The 22,380-nt window shown below is 34.8% G+C and overlaps 1 protein-coding gene across 1 annotated transcript in view; it reads right to left on the bottom strand.

Annotated features, from left to right (window-relative positions):
• LOC306661324 (testis-expressed protein 15-like) overlaps positions 1 to 19,881 on the bottom strand; it is a gene marked incomplete at its 5' end in the record, with an annotated part of 44,083 nt that extends 24,202 nt beyond the window's left edge. The window contains 2 exon segments of the mRNA XM_079140214.1: positions 8,977 to 9,142; positions 19,743 to 19,881. Of these exon segments, the coding sequence (XP_078996340.1) occupies positions 8,977 to 9,142; positions 19,743 to 19,881 (305 nt within the window).
• Positions 19,882 to 22,380: the final 2,499 nt, after the last annotated feature.

Here is a 22,380-nt window from a genome sequence, read left to right as displayed (position 1 = left end):
GTAGAGTACTTGCCTAGCATGTGTGAAACTGGGCTCAATTCTCAGGACTGCATATAAATAAAAGTCCAACAACAACTAAAAATTATATTTTTTAAAAAGTTTGGCTTTCTGAAGTTATTCAGACACACTGAAATTTATGTCGCAATGTTTTATGGCAGCACCTCTGAATCTTGTGAACCACAAAATCACAAATGAGGCTAAAATAAATGCAAAGAGAGTTTTATTTGGGACATGCCCTATGGCTATAACTCTTGCAGTTTGAGGTGTGACAGCAAAACTAGCATGTATTTATTTTTTCCTTTATAATTTCATGAATAGAAGATTCATTCTTATAGATTGTGGCAACCTCAGCATATTTTTCATTCCTTATTCAGCTGAAAACGTTCACCTTTTTACTCAAAGGAAGCACTTTACAATTTCTTTGACAAACTCGTAACTACTCTTGCATTTTGGGGAAGAGCACTGTAACCCTACAATAGTTGATCTAATAACTGAGGTGGCTACTAAGTGGCCAATGGGTGGGTAGCATACATAGTGTGGATATGCTAGACAAAGAGATGATTCATATTCTAGGCAGAATGGAACAGTATGGTATGAGATTTCATCCTGCTACTAAGAACACTCTGCATTTTAAATTATGAATTATTTTTTGAAATTTTCATTTAATATTTTTGAACCATAGTAATTGTGGAAAGTAAAACTGTGGATAAGGAGGAACTACTGTATATTAAATGAAACAAAGAACCCCTAAGATAAATTGGTATTCAATAAAATTTAAAAAGAAATTTGCTGACACGAGTTTTCCATTGTTGCTCTAACAAATTATCATAGCCTTGATTGAATTAAAAGCATTAATTTGTAATATTTATGTATTAAGTGCAACATGGATCTCACTGGTCCAAAATCAAAGGATCATCTGGATGGTTTTTCTTTCTGAAGTTCTAGGGGGATCCCTCTTATTGTTGGTAGAATTTAATTAATAGTAGTTGTAGTACTGAGATCCTCATTTCCTTGCTGGCTATTAGCGGAGGGCCTTTCCCAGATTCTTAAGAGTAACCTATATTCCTTGACTCTTCCTTAACGTCTACCCATCTTCAAAGCCAGCAAACGCAGGCTGAGTCCCACTTAAAACTTTTTCCCCTTCATCTCTTCTTTCTGATCTACTTTCCCCTTCCACTTTTGAAGAGCTCATGTGATTAAACTGGGCCCATCAAGATAACCCAGGATACTCACCCATCTCAAGGTCTGTCAACTTGGTCACATCTGCAGAGTACTTTTGACACATAAGGTAACATATTCACAGGTTATGGAGATTAGAATGTCTCTGGGAGAGCATTATGCTGTTTACTATAGGAAATTTAGCTCCTCAACATCAGGAACTCTTTTTTTTTTCCCCTTCACCATAGGCTTTATCTTCACCCACTTCTTGTTTCCTTTATGGTCATAAAAGGGTTTATAGCAACAATAAGGTCTATGTGTTTCCTTGCTCATAGCCATGAGGACACAGAATTCACCTTTCCAGTATTTCCAAGCAGATGTCATGCTGTGTTCTCAACTATCTTGTCTAGGCTTACTGTGCTAGTATAACAGTAAAGCAAGGGGAATGGGTCAAAGAATGGTTTGAGTTCTGTAAGATGATCTAGAATTGTTAGGAAACTGCAGTCTGCTATAGTCCATTCATTTGGTTACCCTTTATTTATACACACCCTTCTTCCAATATGTATACAATAAAAAATGCTCATGCCCATAAAAGTACTTTTAGTTTACCAGAGAACGGAATCAACTAATTACTGTAATTAACTCCTGATCCAAGATGCTTGTGGTATGCCTTCGTTTCTATTAAGTCTGGCTAAAGAGCTGTATAGTCAACATCCATTCAGGCAGCAAAAAGTTAAAAGAGTAAATTATCCATACCCAAAATACAGTGGTGGAGGAAAAAAAAAAAAAGGAAAACTACAGTTTAATTCAGAAAACAAAAAAAGACACAATAATGGTGTGTTAAATGGTCCTCAGTACAAAATGTATCCTTCTAGGATGAAGTAGCTGGCATTCTTTGCCTTCAAAATTCCTAAGACTAGTAGTAACCAAGAGATCCTATTCAGACAATGGTTGAAGAATTTCTGTCTCACGGCAACAAGTCTCTGAGATCTTGTCATAACAAATATCAATCTACAATGGCCTTTGCCTACTGGATTTCAATTTGAAACTATAAGTTTCTTTCCCCCTTGCTTTATTTTTAAACTTATTTTTGTTGGTGCATTATAATTATATATAATAGTGGGGTTCATTATGCCATGTTTGTACATGCACATAATTCCATCCATTTCACTAAACAGTACCTTCCCTTTCCCTCTGGCTCTGAATCAACTTGCTCTATTCTTCTGATGTCCCTTCTATTTAGTATTATTATTTTATAGTATGTTATAAATATGTATATATACATATATATGTGTATACATATATATGAGGGATTTATTGTAGTATATTTGTATAGAACATAGTCTAATTTGGTAGATGTCATTCCCTAGGACTTCCTTCCTCCCTCTCTCTAAATTCCTTTCCTCTACTCTATTGGTCTTCCTTACACTTTCATGAAATTGCCACCCCCACACAATTTTTTGATCCCCTCACCTCTCTCTCTAGCTTCCACATATAAGAGAAAATGTCTGACCCTTGAACTTCTGAGTCTGGCTTATTTCACTTAGGCTGATGTTCTGTCATTCCATTCATTTACTGGTAAATGATATAATTTCATTCTTCTTTATGGCGAAGTCAAACTATATTGTTTATACATACCACATTTTTAATGCATTTATTTGTTGATGGTCACCTTGGTTAATATGAATTGTACTGTTACAAATATCTATATGCATGCATCACTATAGTATGCTGATTTTATTTTTTTTAAATATTTTTTCTAGTTGTCGATGGACCTTTAACTTATTTATTTATATGTGGTGCTAAGAATCTAACCAAGGGTCTCACACATGTTAAGCAAGTGCTCTCCCACTGAGTCACGACCCCAGCCCAGTATGCTGATTTTAGATCTTTTGGATAAATATCAAGGAGTGGAATAGCTGGGTCATTTGGTAGCTCCATTTCTAGCCTTTTAAGGAATCTCCATACTGCTTTCCAAAGTACAGGTACTAATTTTCAGTTTCACCAAGAACATGTAATTGTATTTTTCCCACCACATTCTTGTCAGCAATTATTGTTCTTTGTATTCTTGATGACTGCCATTCTGAAAATTGGACTGAGATGAAATATCAGTGTATTTTTTTAAAAAAATCATTTCTATGATTTCTAAGAATGTTGAACATTTTAAAATATATTTGTTGATCATTTGTATTTCTTCTTTTGAGAAATGTCTGTTTAGCTCATTTGCCCATTTTTTGATTGGGTTATTTTTTTTTTCTAAGTTATTCTGGATATTAGTTCCCTGTCAGAAAAATAGCTGGCAAAGATTTTTCTGCTATTCTTCAGGCTCTCTCTTCACACTTTCAATTATTTCATTTGCTGGGCAGAAGGCTTTTTAATTTGACACCATCCCAGTTATTGATTCTTAGTTTTAATTTTTGAGCTTTAGGAATCTTATTAAAATGGTCAGTGCCTATGTCAACATGTTGGAGTGTTCAGCCTTTTTTCTTATAGCAGTGCAAAGTTTCTAAGATGAGAGGGATCTAGCTTTATTCTTCTATATAGAGATATCCAATTTTCCTAGCATTATTTGCTAAAAAGGCTATCTTTTCTCTGTTATGTAATTGGCACTTTTGTTGTTTATATGTGGATTTGTCTGTCTTCTGTTCTATTCAATTGTTTTTTGTCTCTGTTATGATGCCAATACCATGTTGTTTTTGTTACTATAGCTACAGAGTATAATTTGAGATCAGGTATTGCCTCTAGCACTATTACTGCTTTGGCTATTCTGGATCTCTTATTCTTTAGAACTGTTTTTTCTAGTTCTTTGAAGAATGTTATTGGTATTTTCATGTGGATTGCACTGAATTTGTAGATTGTTTTGGTAATATGGCTATTTTGACAATATTAATTCTGTATTTTCTAGGATCATGTTCAGTGTTCTGTAATTTTCATTGTAGAGGTTATTCACATCCTTAGATATATCCCCAAGGTGATTTTTTTTTTTTTTTTGAGGCTATTGTGAATAGAATTATTTTCTGGATTTCCTTCTCAGCAGATTCATTATTGGAGAGTCCTTATTGGAATACAGGAAAGACTGATCATTATATGTTGACTTTGTATACTATTACTTTGCTGAAGTTGTTCATCAGTGCTAAAAGTATTCTGGTGGAGTTTTTTGAATTCTAATTATAGAATCATGTCATCACCAGTTTTTCTTCTTTTCCTATTTCTTTCCCTTTCTCTTTCCTGATTGCTTGTGCTAAGTTTCAAGAACTACAAAATAGAAATGGTGGAAGTGGACATTCTGGTCTTATTCCTGATTTTACAGGAAGTGCTTTCATTTATTTCTTCATTCAGTATGATGTTGCCTTTGGGTTTGTCATATACTGCCTTTATGATGTTGAGGTAAGTTATTTTATCTCTATTTTCTTCAGCATTTTATAATATGAACAGGTGCTGGACTTTGTTGAAGGCATTTTCTGTATATATTGAGATGATCAGGTGATTTCTGTTCTGAGTTCTACTTATGTGATGAATTACTTTATTGGTTTATGTGTGTTGAACCAATCTTGCATCTTTGGGATGAATCCAACTTCATCATGGTGTACAATCTTAATGTGGTTTAGAAAGTGGACTGCTAATATTTTATCCAGAATTTTTGCATCTATGTTCATATCAGTGATACCGGTCTATAGTTTTCTTTCCTTAATGCATCTTTACATGGTTTTTATATAGAGTGATGTTGTCTATCTCCCTGACACTTGTGGAGTCCTTTGGTGAGTAGTTATTTCTTTTGCAGTTAAGTTCTGTGTTGTTGGTATATTTTTGCTTCAACAATTAGGCTCAACATAATGTAAGTGTTAATTTCAACCTCCAATGCCTCTCAATTTTACACTGCGAAACTGATTTAATTCATTCTTGAGCTGCTGCAACATTGTGTATTACTCCAAGACATCATCTTGGAACCTCCATTTTGTGCTATAGAAGCAGATGTCCGTGACTGGGACCTACGGGCTGCTCTTAGTCATTCCTACTTGGGGCCTGGTTGTCAGTTTGTGGGTTTTGTCTCCCTTATTCTGTGTTAAAGCACTGCTGAAATTTCAGCAGGATTAGTTTGTGTGTACAGCAAGGTGTACTGTCTCTTGGCTGGATTGTGGGTATCACTCATCAGTAGTCTCTACCCTGTGAACTTGTAGTGTCCCAGTCATTTGCCAGCACCTCTCAGAAAAGGGGGAAATTAATAACAGCAATGACTAGCAAATTATATGCAGCATTAAAATAAATGCCTGGTGCCTACTATGATATCTACAACACTAATTACCACAAAAAGAATTATTGGAATTATTGTGGGGCCAGCAATGACCAACAGCAACAACATTAAGCAGCTGTGAACTAGATGTACCAATAAAATGAATGGCACTTGTCAACTACACCATCCACAGTACTAGTAGCTGCAGTAACATGAATGGTGGGGGCAGGAATTAAACTCAATAGTTCTAAAAGATGGTAAAAATACAGTTTGCTAAGAGAAAAGAATGGGATAGGAATGCAAAAGAAAAAGTTTAAAATAGTCAAAAAGTGAACAGAGGAAAGCAGAAGAGTGAAAAAATAACTAAAACAAAACAGAATAGAGGATAATTTGTTAGAGAAAGAACAGAGAGAAAGTAATAAAAGAAATAAGAACAAAAAAGATCTTTCTCAGGTCTAAGCAGGAAATAGGCATGGCACTCTAAAAATCCTGCATTTTTTGTGTAATTTCTCCAAAGACTACAGCCTCATGAAAAATAGTCTACGGCCCATGAAAGAGATGTTAGCCTCCCATCTGGAACAGTAGGGTCCTTACTGCTCTTTTTCCTTGAATTAAATCCATACTTTATAATCTATTATAAAGCAAGCAGCCCTCCCCCAGTACTAAATTCAGTTCTAGTTGGGATGCCATTGACTTCAAGTACAGAAATTCAATCAAACTGGCTTAAAATAAGTTAACTTTCTCATAACATGAAGTTCAGAAATCAGGAGCTCTTATCAGGATTAAGTGATTCTGTGACTCCAGAGTGTTAGCAGAGATCCAGATCTTTCCCATCTCTTTGCTCTGCTGTTCTTAGCTTTGGGATCATCCTAACACTAGTCCCTATGATCCCAAAAATGCTGCTATCACAAACCGGAAAATATGCCTTATTATTATTATTATTATTTTTTGTGGTGCTGGGGACTTGAACCCAGGGCCTTGTGCTTGCAAGGCAAGCACTCTACCAACCAAGCTACATCCCCAGCCCTGCCTTATTGTTCATATCAGATTGGTTTCTCTTTCTCAGAGACTCCAAACTGGAAAATATGCCTTATTGTTCATATCAGATTGGTTTCTCTTTCCCGGAGACTCCAAGACAATCTTTTCTTAGTATGCCATTGATGCAAGCTGGTTTAGTTCTGCATACCCTTGAAACCAACAGTTGATATTAACTGTGGATGGCTCAAACTACACATAAGGGGTAGAACGTAAACTCAGACATTTAAATACACATATTTCAATCAGGTTGGGCACCAAAATGTTTAAAATTATATTCTTTCACATCAGGGTGAAATATTTTAAAATTATCTTGAAGCCAAAAAACAAAAACACCTGATTCTAACAGGTAATGGACTTGAACAGAACAAAATTCATTTCTCTCTCACCCAGTAAGGCCAGCTCAAGTTTCTTAACTCTTCAAACCAAAATGTCTCTCTAGGAGATACACACACATTTAAAATATATATAAAAAATAAAGTTAAAGAAATATATTTTTGGTCCTAGAGATTCAACCCAAGGTGCTTAACCACTGAGCCACATCCCCGGGGTCCCCCCTTTTATTGTATTTTATTTAGAGACAGGGTCTCACTGAGGTGCTTAGGCCTTGCTCAGTTGCTGAGGCTGGCTTTGAACTCACAATCCTCCTGCCTTAGCCTCCCAAGCTCTGGGATTACAGGCATGTACCACCATGCCTGGCTCTCTCAAGGATATTAGAAGAATAATTAATTCCTCATCTGTAAATATTATCTTAAATATAAGATTATATTATTATTTTTTTATTTTAATTTTTTGGTACCAGGGATTGAACCCAGAGGAGTTTAACCACTGAGTCACATCCCAGTTCTTTTCATTTTGAGATAGGGTCTGGCTAAGTTGCTTGGGGCCTTGCTAAGTTGCTGAAGTTGGCTTTGAACTTGTGATCCTCCTGACTCAGCTTCTGGGATTATAGGTGTTTGCCACCATGCCCAGCAACATTATATTATTTTAAACTTATCTGTATGTCTTTTCTAGTAGAATGGGAACATTTTAGAACTGAAGAGAAAACTTCATTTTTCTCAGACATTTATCAATGTCTGATTCAGTAAGTACTCAAAAGTGAAATGAATGATCAAATACACAAGTTTAGATGAATGTTTTTGCTGATTTCAAAATTTACAAATTAGCAGACGAAATGTTGATAAGCAGTGGAGACTATTATGTTCTTAAAGTTACCTGGCTTTTCTTGAGATCTCAGACTTTACACACGTATTTCCTCCTCCAAGAACAGAGGTGAAAAGAAAAGCCAGAGGCAGTCAAAATTATTAATAGTTTCTCTTTTCACCTTTCCATTCTGTTATTCTCTTCGGCTAGTTATTTTGGCTATTTTCTCTTTTATTTTTTATACGCCTTAAGGTTGTACCATAAACTTAACATTTAAGCACTCACTGTTTTGTACTGTGGACACAAAAACAAGACAATACTCCCACAACATAGTAGGGGATGAGACACAACCAATATGCTGTGGTAGATCCTATAAGGTACTATGGGAAACATGAATTTGTCATTCAGAATGTTTTAACATATCCCATATCATTAGATGTTCTGCTTTTCTGCAATGCTAAGAAAAAGTCACTGAAAGGTCAACATTGTAAATAACTAAAATCAAAGAAGAGTGCCCAAAACTCATTTTGATCAAATTGTTCCTTCAATATGAAAGTGGTAAGATATATATTGTCCTTTGAATTATGGTGGAAGTTTTTAGAAGGAAGAGTAGATACTGCAACTAACTCTGTCATACCCACAAATTCCAAATCTCCAAATTCATACCAAGTGGGGGCAGAACTAATTAAAAAACATAAAAACTTGTAGTCTATCAAGTTACAGTTTAAGGTTAAAAGTGCTAAGCAGTAGACAAATTCAGAAAATTAAAATGCTAATCTAAGTTGGTCTACCTATAATGTAAAATGTTCAACATGAGAACTTTGCATGGGCTCTTATTTTTTATCAAAATGACAATAATGTAATGTACCTTCCCAAAAAGCTGGAGAGGAACTTTAAAAATTGTCAAAAATAATAGCAACAATCCAGAAAGAACATTTCCAGTGGAATAGATGGTAATAGTCAAATAATCCTTTTTCCTAATTAAAGCATCAACTCAGTCTCTTAAGAGTTGAGTCAAAGAAAAAAGTTACTTTATGATTAATCACTCTTTTACATTATCCAGGAGATATTGGGGATCTACAAAACAGGTGCTTAATAAATATGCTCATGCATGCTCCTGAAAAATTTATGGAGGTTAAAAAACTAGAAGGTATCTGAAAACTGATTCCATTAATACATAAAATTTGCTAGCCAAATCTCTCATTTAATTTTTTAATATTACAAAACCTAGGAAAAGGTATCAAAATAATAATCTGTACTCAATTCTTTAGTGATGCTTATTAAATAATTTCTGTACTTATTTTCTAGTAATACTTATTAAATCTCAAGTTGTACAAATAAATTAGCATAAGATTTCACAGTAAAAACAAAACAAAAATCTCAAACTTGTTTAGGTCATAGTAACTTACCTCTTTGCAGTAAAATTTTTTTCCAGATCCTCATTGTGAATCAGTTTTGTATCACCAAACTGCCATGAGGACTGGAGATCACAGCTTACATCAAGCCTGCACTGGTTGAGAGTGTCATGTATGAAACTATATTCTCTAGTATTGGTACAACAAGGTGACAAGTAAACTACAAATAAAAAGAAAGGGGAGAGTAGTTATTTGTGTTTAAAATGACAGGACAACTGTATATATGATATAAGACAATCAAGTACTTAGAAATTCATTAACAACTAAAAGGCAACAATTTACATTTAAAATTTCACAGTTAATGTGGACCTCCTACATGATATAAACCAGAACACAATCCTTTCTTTTCTTCACATGCCTATTTGTAGTTCTTAAAAATTGACTATACAATAGAAGACTGTCCTGGAATTTGGATTACTAATTACTGGCAGCTATTATTAACACATGCATATTTTTTCTTATTCCCAAGCAAAGATAAGGCAACCTACATAGTAGAAAACTATTTGCTTATTTTGATTTGCATGTGTATCAGAACATCATTGTAAGCTGCTGGCTGATACTGTGGCAGGAGTAGGAAGAAACAGACTTTCTCAGGACAGACAATGAGCAAGACCAATGACTAAAATTAGGATAAAAACCTTAAGAGTATACTCAAAAGGAAAGCAGGGAGGAAAATATGGTTGTTCACTGTATTTGTGAAAAATTTTCACAATGTCTCCACAAATGCTGAATTACTGAATACTGTACTACTATATTGGAGAAAAGGCTGTGTCTGTGAGCCTAGTCAAAATTTTTCAATTTTTTTTTTTCAGTGCCTGGTGCATGCTAGGCAATTGCTTTTCTACAAGCTTCATCCTCATTGCTCAAATTTTTGACAATTCAAATGCTATTAGCATTACATAGGTATGTTGGTCAATATCTCTGTAAAACAAGTCTCATCAGTGTTGAAAACTTGTTCTTCCATATACCTATCCCTTATCCTATATAACATTCAGCAGGTGTTTTAAAAATTCCTCTTCAAACATCCTGATCCGAAGAACAGACATGCCTATGGTTCAATATCTTTCGTGTCACATCACGTTTGGGAACGTATCCGCTAGCCAGCACTAACCAGAAGGGGTAAAATACTTTCCTGACAGTGGTAATGTGACCCTTAAGTTCTATCAGTTTTTAGCCTCATAACAATGCTGCTACCCCTCTGTGCTTATCAGCTTTTCTGAGTCTATAAAAAGTTACTTTTCCTGAAGCTTCATCAGGCACTACAGATGGTATTACTTTAGCACTCTTTTGGTGAGGACTAGAGACTTTCTTCCTCCTTTTTCTGTATGTGCCACATGTTGATTCCTTGACAATGAACTCAAGCTTGAATGAAGATTATCTTAAAAACGTGTATTTCTATGCAAGGCACCTCAATAACCTTCCTGAGCTTAAGAAACACTAGGTCTCACTTCAGCATTACATTGGGTACCATTTTAAATAAACAAAATCGCCAATAACGATAAGAAAAAAGTCGCACTGAAACTGCAAAAAGGACTTAATGCAGTTTGAGAACTGAAACAAGATGGCAAGAGCCACTACTTCATCTGACCTTATCTGGGAACATATGTATTGGGCAACTCAAATTTTTGGCTGCTACCCCGTTCTCTGGAGCATTGTTTATCAATTTGGTCTACAAATCCTCACTGGCATACACCAGTGATTATTTGATTTCTCCACATCCTCACCAGCACTTAGCATCATTATCCTTTTCTGTTTTAGTTGTGTAGTTTACATTTCATGGTGGTTTTCATACACATTTACTTAATGACTATGATGGGGTGAACATCTTTGTACTTGCCTATTTGCATATCATTATACTGCTTCTGTTGTAAGTCTGTTCTTTTCTTGTTTCTAATTGGTTTCCTTTTTTGTTCACTTTTTCTTTCTTTTGGATGGTAAAGGGTGGAGGCCACTACTAAATCTCAAAAGCAACAAAAGGACTCTTTGGTCAAACTTTTGCACAGCTTAATTCCTAGCCCTACACCAGTAGCTGCATTTTTGTTTATGGTTAGTGACTCATTTTTCTGAGCTCAGGTTCCTCAGCTGTTACATATAAGTTATTGGAGGTTTTACTGACTTTCAAAGTGCTTTCTATGTCCTGAGTCATTTCACTGGAATTATGATTTACAAATCGTTTTCCCCCATTCTTAGATTGTAACAAGGTGTCTTTCATAGAGCAAAAATTTCTAATTTTGATGAAGTCAGTTTACCCGACTTTTAAAATGGATTATGCTTTTGGTGTCTAAGAACTCTTCATCTAGGTCAAGATTCTGAAAATGTTTTCTCATGTTTTCTTTTAAGTTTATAGTTTCATATTTTACATTTACACTCAGGAATCATTTTGAATTTTTTTAAATGTAAAGTTAGGGAGAAGCTCATTTTTTTCTTTTTTTTGGCTTACGGATGTACACTTGGTCTATCAACAGTCTGATGAAGACTACCTTTCCTCAACTGAATGCACCTCTCTTGAATATCAGGGTTATGCTGAAAGAAATCAATCTGGTCATATTTGTGTGGGTCTATATCTGGAATCTATTGCACTGCCTCTATGTCAATCTCTGCCAATATCACATCTAAATACTGTACGGTTAAGGATTTCCTCTAATACACATTTTTCTATTAGAAAATATTTCAGCTAATTCTAGTTTGCCTTCTTTTGTACAATGTCAGAATAAGCTTATATGTTTTATAAAAAATCTTGTAGAGTTTTGCTGTGAACAGCAAAATGAGCAACACTTAAATTTGTGGTGAACTGACAAAGACTGGGCACAGTGATGTGTGCCTTGTAGTCCCCAGCTGCATGATAGGCTGAGGCAGGAGGACATGTTTAGTCCAAGGACTTCAAGGACCAGCCTAAGCAACACAGCAGAACCCTGTCTCAAAAAAAAAAAAAAAAAAAAGAGGTGGTGGTGGGGAACTCAACATTCATTATTTAGTTTTAGTGTGTAATTCATTTCATAATATTGCTGAATTTGGCTTGCTTGTTAGGCTATCTGCATCAATGATCATGCTGTACACATTGGTCTGCAATTTTCCTTTTTAATGTTTGTCTGATTTTAGAATAAGTATAATACTAACACTAGATTATTGTCTCTACTTATATTTTCTGGAGGAAATTGTATAGAATTTGTATTCTTTAATAGACTTCTCCACTGTAAGGCATCTGGACCTGTAGATCTCTTTCCCAACAATGTGTTAAATTTCTTTAATGGTTTCCTTAACTGGTTATAAGGTACTTAAATGATCTTAGTACTGAGTTTCAGTATTATTTTTTCAACTAACCAGTCCATTTCATCTAAGTTATTAAATTTACATATGTAGATTTATTCATAGTATTCACTAAAAATCCTTCCAATACCTGTGAGTTGGTACCAAGGACTGAAACCAGGGGTGCTTAACCATTAAGCCTCATCCCCAACCTTTATTCATTTTTTAGTTTGAGACAGGGTCTCACAAGTGCTTCAGGGCCTTGCTAAATTGCTGAGGCTTGCCTTGAACTTCTGCCTCAGTCTCCCAAACTGCTGAGAGTGCTGGGATTACAGGTGTGCACCACCACCACCACGGCACACATTTCATTCTTGATAGTGGCAATTTGTGGTTTATCTTTTTCCTTTGTGGGGCTTGCTAAAGGATTGTCAGTATTTATTGATTTTTGCTGTTTCATTGATTTTCCTTTTATTAGCTTGTTTGAGGCTTATCTCTTTAATATTTTGTTTTTTTAAGAACACTTCGATCACTGAACTGAAGTTGTCCTTCTTTTCCAATGTAACCACTTAGCATTATCCATGTCTTTGTTAACAGTTATGTTCCTCAAATTTTGATGTTATATTTTCATTCAACTCATGAATTTATTTTCCTTGAAATCCCATGAATATTTATAAATGTGTTGTTTACTTTCCAAGTGGTGGGGAAAATACCACCTTTTTCCTTTCTTTTTTGTGGTATTAGGAATTGAACCAGGGTCTCACAGATGCTAGGCAAGTGATCTGCCACTAAGCTTTACCTCCAGTCCTCTTTTTCTCTAAATTTCTACTTTGTATGTAACCAGAAAACATAATATTTCAATTATTTTAAATATGTTGAGATGTACCGCATGGCCCAATATATATTGTCTACCTTGATGAGTATTCCATGGGCACATGGAAGGCAAGTCTATTCTGCTCTTTGTTTTATTGATGTTGGTTACAACCTGTTGGTTAACAATATTAAATTCTTCTACATCCTTGCTGATTTTGTCTAGTAGGTCGATCAACTGTTAAAAGAGTGCAAAGTCTCCAACATCAATTTTGGATCTATAGCCTTTCAGTTCTACCAGTTTGCTTCATTTTGAAGTTCTGCTGTCTCATAAACACACATGTAAAATTCTTCCAGAATATCTGCTGTACTCCTAGTTTCCTCCAATGGCAATATCTCACTTTATAATGGCCTTAAAATACTTCCTCCACATACACTAAAAACCATACCAGATGTTGTAATTTGTGCTACAATGATCAAACATAACTAGTGAATTCAAGAGGAGATGACTTATATTTACCTCTATTTTGCTCTTCCCACTGTTTTCCCTTCATTCTTGATGTTCCCAGTTTCCTGCTTTTATAAGATTGTTTGGAGAACTTTACCCATTTTTTAATGTTATGTCTGCTGATAAAAAAATTCTTCAATTTTATTTCATCTGAGAATGTCTATTTCATCTCCACCCACAAAGGATCATTTTACTATGCACAGAACTCTGGATCCATAGTTCTCTTTCTGCATTTGAAAAATTTATCTCTTCCTTGGGCTTTCATGGTTTCTAACAGGAAATTAGCCATTAAAAAAATTTCCCTATACATAATGTGTGGTTTTCTCAGCTGCTTTCAATATTTCTTTGGGCTTATCATGTTTAATGTCTATTCAGCTTCTTAATTATATAGGTTAAGAACTTTTGCCAAATTTAGGAAATTTCCAGCCAATATTTCTTCAAGTGTTTTTCTTACCCTCAGTCTTTCTACTTTCCTTCTGGCACCATAATGACAAAGATTTTAGATATTCTTCTTATTGTTTTACAAGCCCTGGGGTTCAATTCATTTCTTTTCCTGTGTTGTTTATGCTGGATAATTTCTATTTTCTATTTTTATATATCCAGGTTCATTGATTTCTTTTCATGGTAGACTGAACCCAGGAGCATCTCCAACTCTTTATTTTTTATCTGACACACAGTGTAACTAAGTTGCCCAGGCTGAACTGGAACTTGGTGATTCCCAGACTCCTGAGTAGCTGGATTACAGGGGTGTGCCAACACACCTAGCCAGGTTCACTCTTTACATTGTCTTCTCTATTCTTCTCTTCAACCCACATAGTCAGTGTTTTTCCTTCTTCATGGATTTTATTTTTTAGAGCAGTTTCACGTCCACAACAAATTTGAAAGAAAGGTACGGATTTCCCATCACTCCACTTTCTCACATACGAATAGCCTCCCCTATTTTCAATATCCTCCAAGAGAATGGTAGATTTGTTAAAACTTATGAATCTACATTGATACATAATTATCACTGGATCTGTAGTTTACATTAGGGTTCACTGTTAGTGTACTTTCTATATGTGTTGACAAATGTATATTAGTAAGTATCACTAAGATACAGAGAGTGACAGTATCATGCAAGTAGTTACATTGCCCTAAAAGTCCTCTGTGCTACATCTATTCATTCCTCTCCCTGCCCCAAACCCTGGCAACTACTGGTCATTTTACTACCTCCATTGTTTTGCCTTTTCAAGAACGTTAAAACAGTTCAAATCACATATGGACCCTTTCCAGATTGACTGCTTTAACTCAGAAATGTTCATTTAGGGTTCCTCTATTTTCTTCTATGGCTTGGTAGCTCATTTCTTTTTCAGCACTAAATAACATTCTATTGTCTGGATACACTACTTTATCTACTCATTTACTAAATTTACTAAAAGTTTTCTGAACAACTATCTTAGTTGTTTCTAAGTTTTAGGAGTGACAAATAAAGCTGTGTAACACCCATGTGGACATAAGTTTTCAACTAATGTGGGAAAGTATCAAGAAGCACAATGGCTACAGCACATGCTGAGAGTATGTTCAGTTATATATTAAACTGTCAAACCATCTTCTAAAATAGCAGTACCATCGTGTATTCCGACCAGCAATCAATGAGAATTCTTGTTGCTCTACAACCTCACCAGCATTTGGTGTCATCAATGTTCTAGATTTTGGTCATTCCAGTAGGTATGTGGGGGTATCTTATTGTTTTAATTTGCATATCCCTGATGATATATCATGTAAAGCATCTTTTCAAATGCTTATTTGCCATCTGTATGTCTTCCTTGTTGAAATGTCTGTTACTGTATTTGGTCCATTTTTAATTGGGCTGTTTGTTTCCTGTTGTTGCATTTTAAGAGTTTCTTGTATATTTTAGTTAACAGTTCTTTATCTGTTTTGCAAATACATTGTATAAGTCTGTCACTTGTTTTTATGATTTATTTATGTGGTACTGGAGACTGAACTAGAGTGCTTTACCTATGAGCTACACCCCCAGCCATTTTGTTTTATTTTTTTATATTGAGACAGGGTCTTGCTAAATTGCCCAGGCTGACTTTGCACTTATGGCCCTCCTGCCTCACCCTCCCAAGTAGCTGGGATAATAGGCATGTGCCAATGAATCCAGCTCTGTTTTCATTCTTGAGATTATCTTTCTGTTTTAATCAGTGACCAAAAATAAAGAACAATTTAAAGAAGGGAAAGTTTATATGGATCTCAGGGTTTCAGAGGTGTCAGGACCAATGTGAGATAGCACATCATGGAGAAAGGGGCCAGTGGAAGAAAGCTACTCAGCTCCTAGTGATCAGAAAGCAGAGAAAGACAAGGTAAGGGGCCACAGGGAAGATATACCTTTCCAAGGCATGTCCCCAGTGACCTACCTCCTCCAGTCATGCCCCCATCTGTCTACAGTTACCAACCAGTCCATTCAAACCAGGATAGAGTGACTGGGTTACAGGCTTTCACAATTCAATAATTTCACCTCTGAATATTCCTACAGAAACACAGGAGCTTTGGAGGGATACCACGTATCCAAATGATAACCCTTCCACAGGCTGAAAATTTTAATTTTAATGAAGGCCATCTAATCAATTTTAAAAATTCTTTTTTTAGTTGTCAATGGATCTTTTATTTTATTTATATGTGGTGCTGAATATGGAACCCAGGTCCTCACACAAGCCAGATAATTACTCTACCACTGAGCATCAACTCCAGCCCCTAATTAAATTTTTCTTTCATGGATGTCTTTGGTGTTACAACTAAAGAGTCACTGCCAATCCCAAGTCATCTGTATTTTCCCCTAAGTTAGCTTCTATGAGTTTTATAGTTTTGTGTTTTACATTTTGGTTTGTGATACATTTTAAGTTGATATTTGGGAAGGATAAAAAGTCTGCATCTAGATTCATTCTTTTGCATGTGAATGTCCAGTTGCTTCAGCATCATTTGTTAAAAATACTCTTTATTTCATCTGTACTGCCTTTGCTCCTTTGCCAAAGATCAGTTTTTATTTATATGGGTCTATTTCTGGGCTCTCCATTCTGTTCCATTAATCTATTTGTCTTTTCTTTTGCCAATACCACACTGTCTTTATTACTGCGGCTTTACAGTATGTCTTGAAGTCACACAATGTCAGTCCTGGTTTCTCTTTCAATAGTGAGTTGGCTTATCTGGGGCTTTTCCCTCTCATAAACTTTTAGAACCGGTTTGTTGATATCCATAAAATAACTTGCTAGGATTATAATTGGGATTAAATGAATTTAAAATTTGAGTTGGAAAAGAACGGACAGTTTGATGATATTGAGTTTTCCTATTCATGAACCTATATGTTCACTATATGTTTCCTATATGTTCACTAAGTTTGTCATATAAATCTGGTACTTAATTTTTTAGATTTTAAATTTAGGTATTTTGTGTTTTTGGTACCATAGTATAAAGAGTACTGGATTTTTAATTTCAAATTCCACTCATTACCATAATTAGCTTCTGAGTGCCCCAATTCTTTTTGTTTATTGTTTTAAAAAAATTTTTTTAGTTGTCAATGGATCTTTTATTTTATTTATTTATATGTGGTGCTGAGTATCAAACCCAGGGCCTCATATATGCCAGGCAAGTGCTCTACCACTGATCCACAAATCCAACCACTTGTTTATTCTTTTGAATATTCTACTTAGATGAATATATCATCTATGGACAATGACAGTTTTACTTCTTTCCTCCCAATATGTATTACTTTTTATTCCTTTGATTTCCAGTACTATGTTCAAAAGCAGTAGTGAGAGGGGACATGCTTGCCTTGATCTTAGTGTGAAAGTTCCAAGTTTCTCAGTGTAAGTATAAAGGTATCTGTATGCTTTTGTAGAGACAGGCTGAGTATTCTTTATCCTAAATGCTTTAGACCAAAAGTGTTTCATATTTTTGATTTTTTCGGATTTTTGCAGACTTTACCACTTAAACATCTCTATTGAGAAATTCAAAATGCCCCAAAATCCTATACTGTTTAAGCATTATGACAGCACTTTAAAAGTTTTGGAGCATTCTGGATTTCAGATGAGGAATGTTTAACCAATATTCTTATCAAACCTAGGAAATTCTACTCTATTCTTAGTTTACTGAGAATTTTATTATGAATGGGTGCTGGATTCTGTCAAATGCTTTCTTTGTGTCTACTGTTATGATCACATGATTTTTTTTCTTTAGCTTGTTGATTTAAGATTCATTACAACCAATTTTCAAATCTTGAACCAGACTTACTTATCTGGGATAAACATCACCTGGCAGTGATTAAGTTCTTTTTATATATTGTTGAATTTAATTTGCTAATATCTTGTTGAGGATTTCTACATCTATTTTCATAACTAATATTGGTGTTTAGCCTTCTTGTAAAGTTCTTTGTTTTGTTTTAGAAACATGGTGATGCTGTCTCACAGAATTAGAAGTATTCTCTCAGCTTTATCTTCTGAAAGATTACAGATAACTGGTATAATTTATTTCAAAATTGTTTGGTAGCATTTACCAATCCATCTGGGCCTAATGCTTTGTTTATGAAGATATTAATTACTGACTCAATTCAAGACTTATTCAGACTGCCTATTTCTCCTTGTGTCAATTTTGGCAAATTGTATACTTAAGGAATTGGTGCATTTCATCTAGAATATAAAACTTGTGGGCAGAGTTGGTCATATTATTATTGAAGCTTTTAATGCATACAAAATCAAGTGATGTCACCTTTTCATTCTAATGAATAATTTCTAATATTATTAATGTCACCTCTCTTTTTTTTTTAGTTATCTTTGCTAGAGGCTTATCCATTTTATTGATCTTTTCGAAGAACCTGATTTTTTCTTCTATTAATGTCCTGTTTTCAATTTCACCATTTTCTACTCTAATTTTTCTTTTCTTTGGCTTTCTTACTTTGAACTTAATTTTCTCTTATTTTTTCTAGTTTATTAAGGTGGAAACTTAGAGCTTTTTCTAATATAAGCATCGAATACTATAAATTTCCCTTTAAATACTGCCTTTACTGTATCCCACAAAATCTGCTGTGCTTTCAAGGTATTTTTAAATTTCTCTTGAGATTTCTTCTTTGATGATATGTTATTTAGAAGTGTGCTTGTAATAGCTTGTTCAAACATCTTTATGCTAGCTACTGTAAAAGCCCAGTCAGGTAATGCCAACACCTGTGTCATCTCAGCATTACTATCGTATACTGAGTATCTTTTCTCATTCAAGCTGAAACTTTTCTGGTTGGTGGTAAGACAGTTTTATTATATCTTGGACATTCTGAGTTCTTTTATCACTGGAAAGGGATGGAAGTACCTGCACCCTACTCAGCCTCCACTAACTTTGTGGTAGAAGATGAATGTCTTGTTACTGCAGGGTGTGGCTAAGTCCAGGCTCTGCATTTTTGTGTTTAATGAGTCTACGCTAGTAGGAAGGGGCAATTCATCACCACAGAACAGGAATAGAAACCTACTGATACTGCAAGGCAGAGGATAAAGAGATGAGATCATGTTACTGCTGTAAAGAGTAACACCCTATGTCATCAGTGGCATCATGGAAAGGGAGAAAGTTTAACTGGAGGCTAGGCTCTCCACTTGCTTCCTTTGACACTGCTCTTGTGAGAAGAAGTTTGGGATTAAGTCTTGGTCCTCCATTTATTTCTGGCTAACACGTTCCCCCACACTTTCTCCCAACCATGTGTTTTTTAGGAGTTTGGTGTTTAATACTAAATAGGTTTCTGTCTTTCTAGGCTGCCCTTGTTTAATTTCTTGGGCAAGAAAGAACAAGATTTTTTGGGACTTTGTTTTTTTGGTGGAGTGTGGGGGTCAGCTGGCATTTCTAGGAGGCAGGCATCCAGTCTGAGATACAGAAGAAATGGACAATCCAGGGAACTATTATATCTATCCGTAAGTCTCAGTTCCCTTAGATGGTTCACAGACTTCTCTTTACCTTTGCAAATCTTCTATTTGTTTTACACATCAAATCCAGGTTTACTGGGTGGAAGAGAACACACGGGTCTATTATTCTTTGGGCAGAAATCGGGGTATATATGCATTTAATAAATTAAAGATTTGACTTAACCTAATTTCATACAAAGTGAAAACAGGAGATGAACATAAGTAAGCATTAGAAATACAGCAATAGTTATTTTTTAAAGATACACATTCCATAGAAATTTTACCTTTCCCTGCTCTCCTCTTAATCTTTGGAATAGTGAACTTCTTCAAAGGACTGACTTCTATACCAGTAATGAACAAAGGTTCACTGGTTGAACTCATTTTCCATAATGTCTTGTGTTTAGCAATCTCTTTCATTTCCATTTTGTTGGTGGCCTAAAATCAACCCAAAGTTATTAAACAAAAGGTCAATAAGCACATAAAAGGCAATAGTGATAAAATCATTTAAGAGTTTGTAAATGAAATTGAATAATATGTTCTTATCACACCGCAAACATATTTCAACCTCAATTTGCCAGGTTACACAAAATAGAAAATGAAATAATTGTGGTTTCATATTATTCATTCTTTTTGTTTCTAACATACCTTTTCCTTATAATCCATAAAACTGTAATTTCTTCCTGAAAAACTTGGAACTTTCAGGTATAACAACTTTTACAATTCTTGCCAAATACTGTTCTTTTAAATCATCTTTCTTGCAAACTTCTGTTACTAAAATGATATCCTCTTTAAATCAAAATCTCTGGCTTTAGTAGAAACTTATGAAAGTTATAAACCAATTGCTGCATGACTATCCCTATAATTAGTTGATGGCTAACAATAATCAATTGCTTATTGACTACTGATCCATAATATCATTCTACAAATGTTTATAACAACAAAATATATTGGCATATTAGTGGTAAAAATACTTCTCCCTGTTTTTCTCCCTCTTCCTTTTTCTCTTCGTCCCTCATCCCCCCCACCAACACACACAAATATACAAATGCTGATTCCTAACTTCTCAAGCAAAACTCAAACTGGATATAAAAGGGAAGCTATCAAGCTCACACACAAATAAATATATGTAAGCAATATTTTTCATACCATTTCATAATATGATTCATGGGCTTTCTGATACCTATCAGTTGCTTAGTTCAAACATTAGATCACAATGCAAATTAAGATACCAAAATTCTACAGAAGGATCACAAAGGATAACATTCTATATGAGGTTCACTAAGGATTCCCTATCCCCAGGTCCTGCTCTTCATGTGTCCCTTATAAAAGATAATCTTGCATACTTCAAACTATGGATCAGAATAGGAAACAAGCACAGATTACTGGAAGGTAGAGAAGGAAAATTATCCCTTTCAATCAGCCATGCTGACAAACTCTAGTAGGAGTGTTGCCTACCCTTAAGATATACCAGGCTCCCAGGAGAGCTGCTGAAACTGCCATGTTCACCTGGCAGTTTATTAAAGGGAAGAAGGGAAAATAATTTATGTAGACTTAGATTATAAAAAACTCTTCAATTAGTTGGATCTTCATAATAGCACATAAAGGTATAGGAAAATCAGTAAAATATACTTTATTGGAAGAGCCAAGTGCTGGGCAATCCTCAATATTCCCTTTACAATGCAATTATATATTCAGGGAAGCTGCATGATTGATTTCAGTCACACATTTTCTTAAAAAATGTTCCTCTAGTAGAATTTACTAATAAAAGAGCCTTCTGAAATTGTTTTTGTTCTTCAGTGCTAAGAGTCAAAAAAAGCTAAGATTCATACTGATAAAAGTATTCCATATTTTCAAGTAAGTCACATTCTGCAATTTTCAATTACCCCTTCAATTAGGAATAATACCCTTCTTATTTCAGCCTAAACAAATGAGCCATAATAAAGTAATAAATTCTCATAATTCTTTATGCTCACATATTACAGGCCCATAATCACTTCATTTACATTATTTTTGCATACATATAAAAACATTAAATGTAATAAAATACATAACAATAGTCCTAAACACATATATACATATGTTTATATTATAATATTAACTTTTTTATATATGCAAAAATAAAGTCAGGAAGTTTGAATCCTAAGGGTTTGTGCTGAACAGGCTGTCCTCTGGGATATTCTAGGTGAGCATGAGACAGGAGGAAAAATTAATTCTAAAAACTTAGCAACAGTTAATATACAGGGCAATGGACACAGGAGGTCCTTAATAGGTGCTCAAATGAATGAACTAAAGAATAAACAAAGCGACCAAATAAAGGTTCCCCCAACAAATAAAACATCTACTCATACAGGTTTTTAAGAGTGTTGCTGGGCATGCTGTAATCCCAGCGGCTTGGGAGGCTGAGGCAGAAGGATCCCGAGTCCAAAGCCAGTCTCAGCAAAAGTGAGGCACTAAGTAACTCAGTGAGACCCTGCCTCTAAATAAAATAGAAAACAGGACTAGGGTTGGGGATGTGGTTCAGTGGTCAAGTGTACCTGAATTCAATTCCCAGTAAACCCCACTCCCCCCACAAAAAAAAGGAAAGAAAAAGAGTGAGCTTATTAACAAATTTAAGCCAATACACTTAAAAGATTACATGAACAAATTCTTGGATAATGTAACTTATTAAAACTGATTCAAGAAGAAATAAAAGGAATGGAAAATCCTATTATTAATAAAAAAGCAGTAATTACAAATTGATTCTAAAAGTAAAGAAAATATTAATATGTCATAAATAGCTGAGTTTATCTCAGATGTGGGTGATTTAACAATAGGAAATACATACATTTTATTGATTTATGTAGTTCAATAAGAGAAAATCAAGTATTCTCTCAAAAGATGCAGAAAAAAAACCTCATCAAACTCAAATTTCATTTATTAGCA

This window comes from Sciurus vulgaris (genome assembly GCF_902686455.1).
Source record: "Sciurus vulgaris genome assembly, chromosome: 5".
NCBI lineage: Eukaryota > Metazoa > Chordata > Mammalia > Rodentia > Sciuridae > Sciurus > Sciurus vulgaris.
The sequence above is the reverse complement of the archived record's forward strand: the minus strand, read 5'-3'. Positions and strand labels throughout refer to the sequence as shown.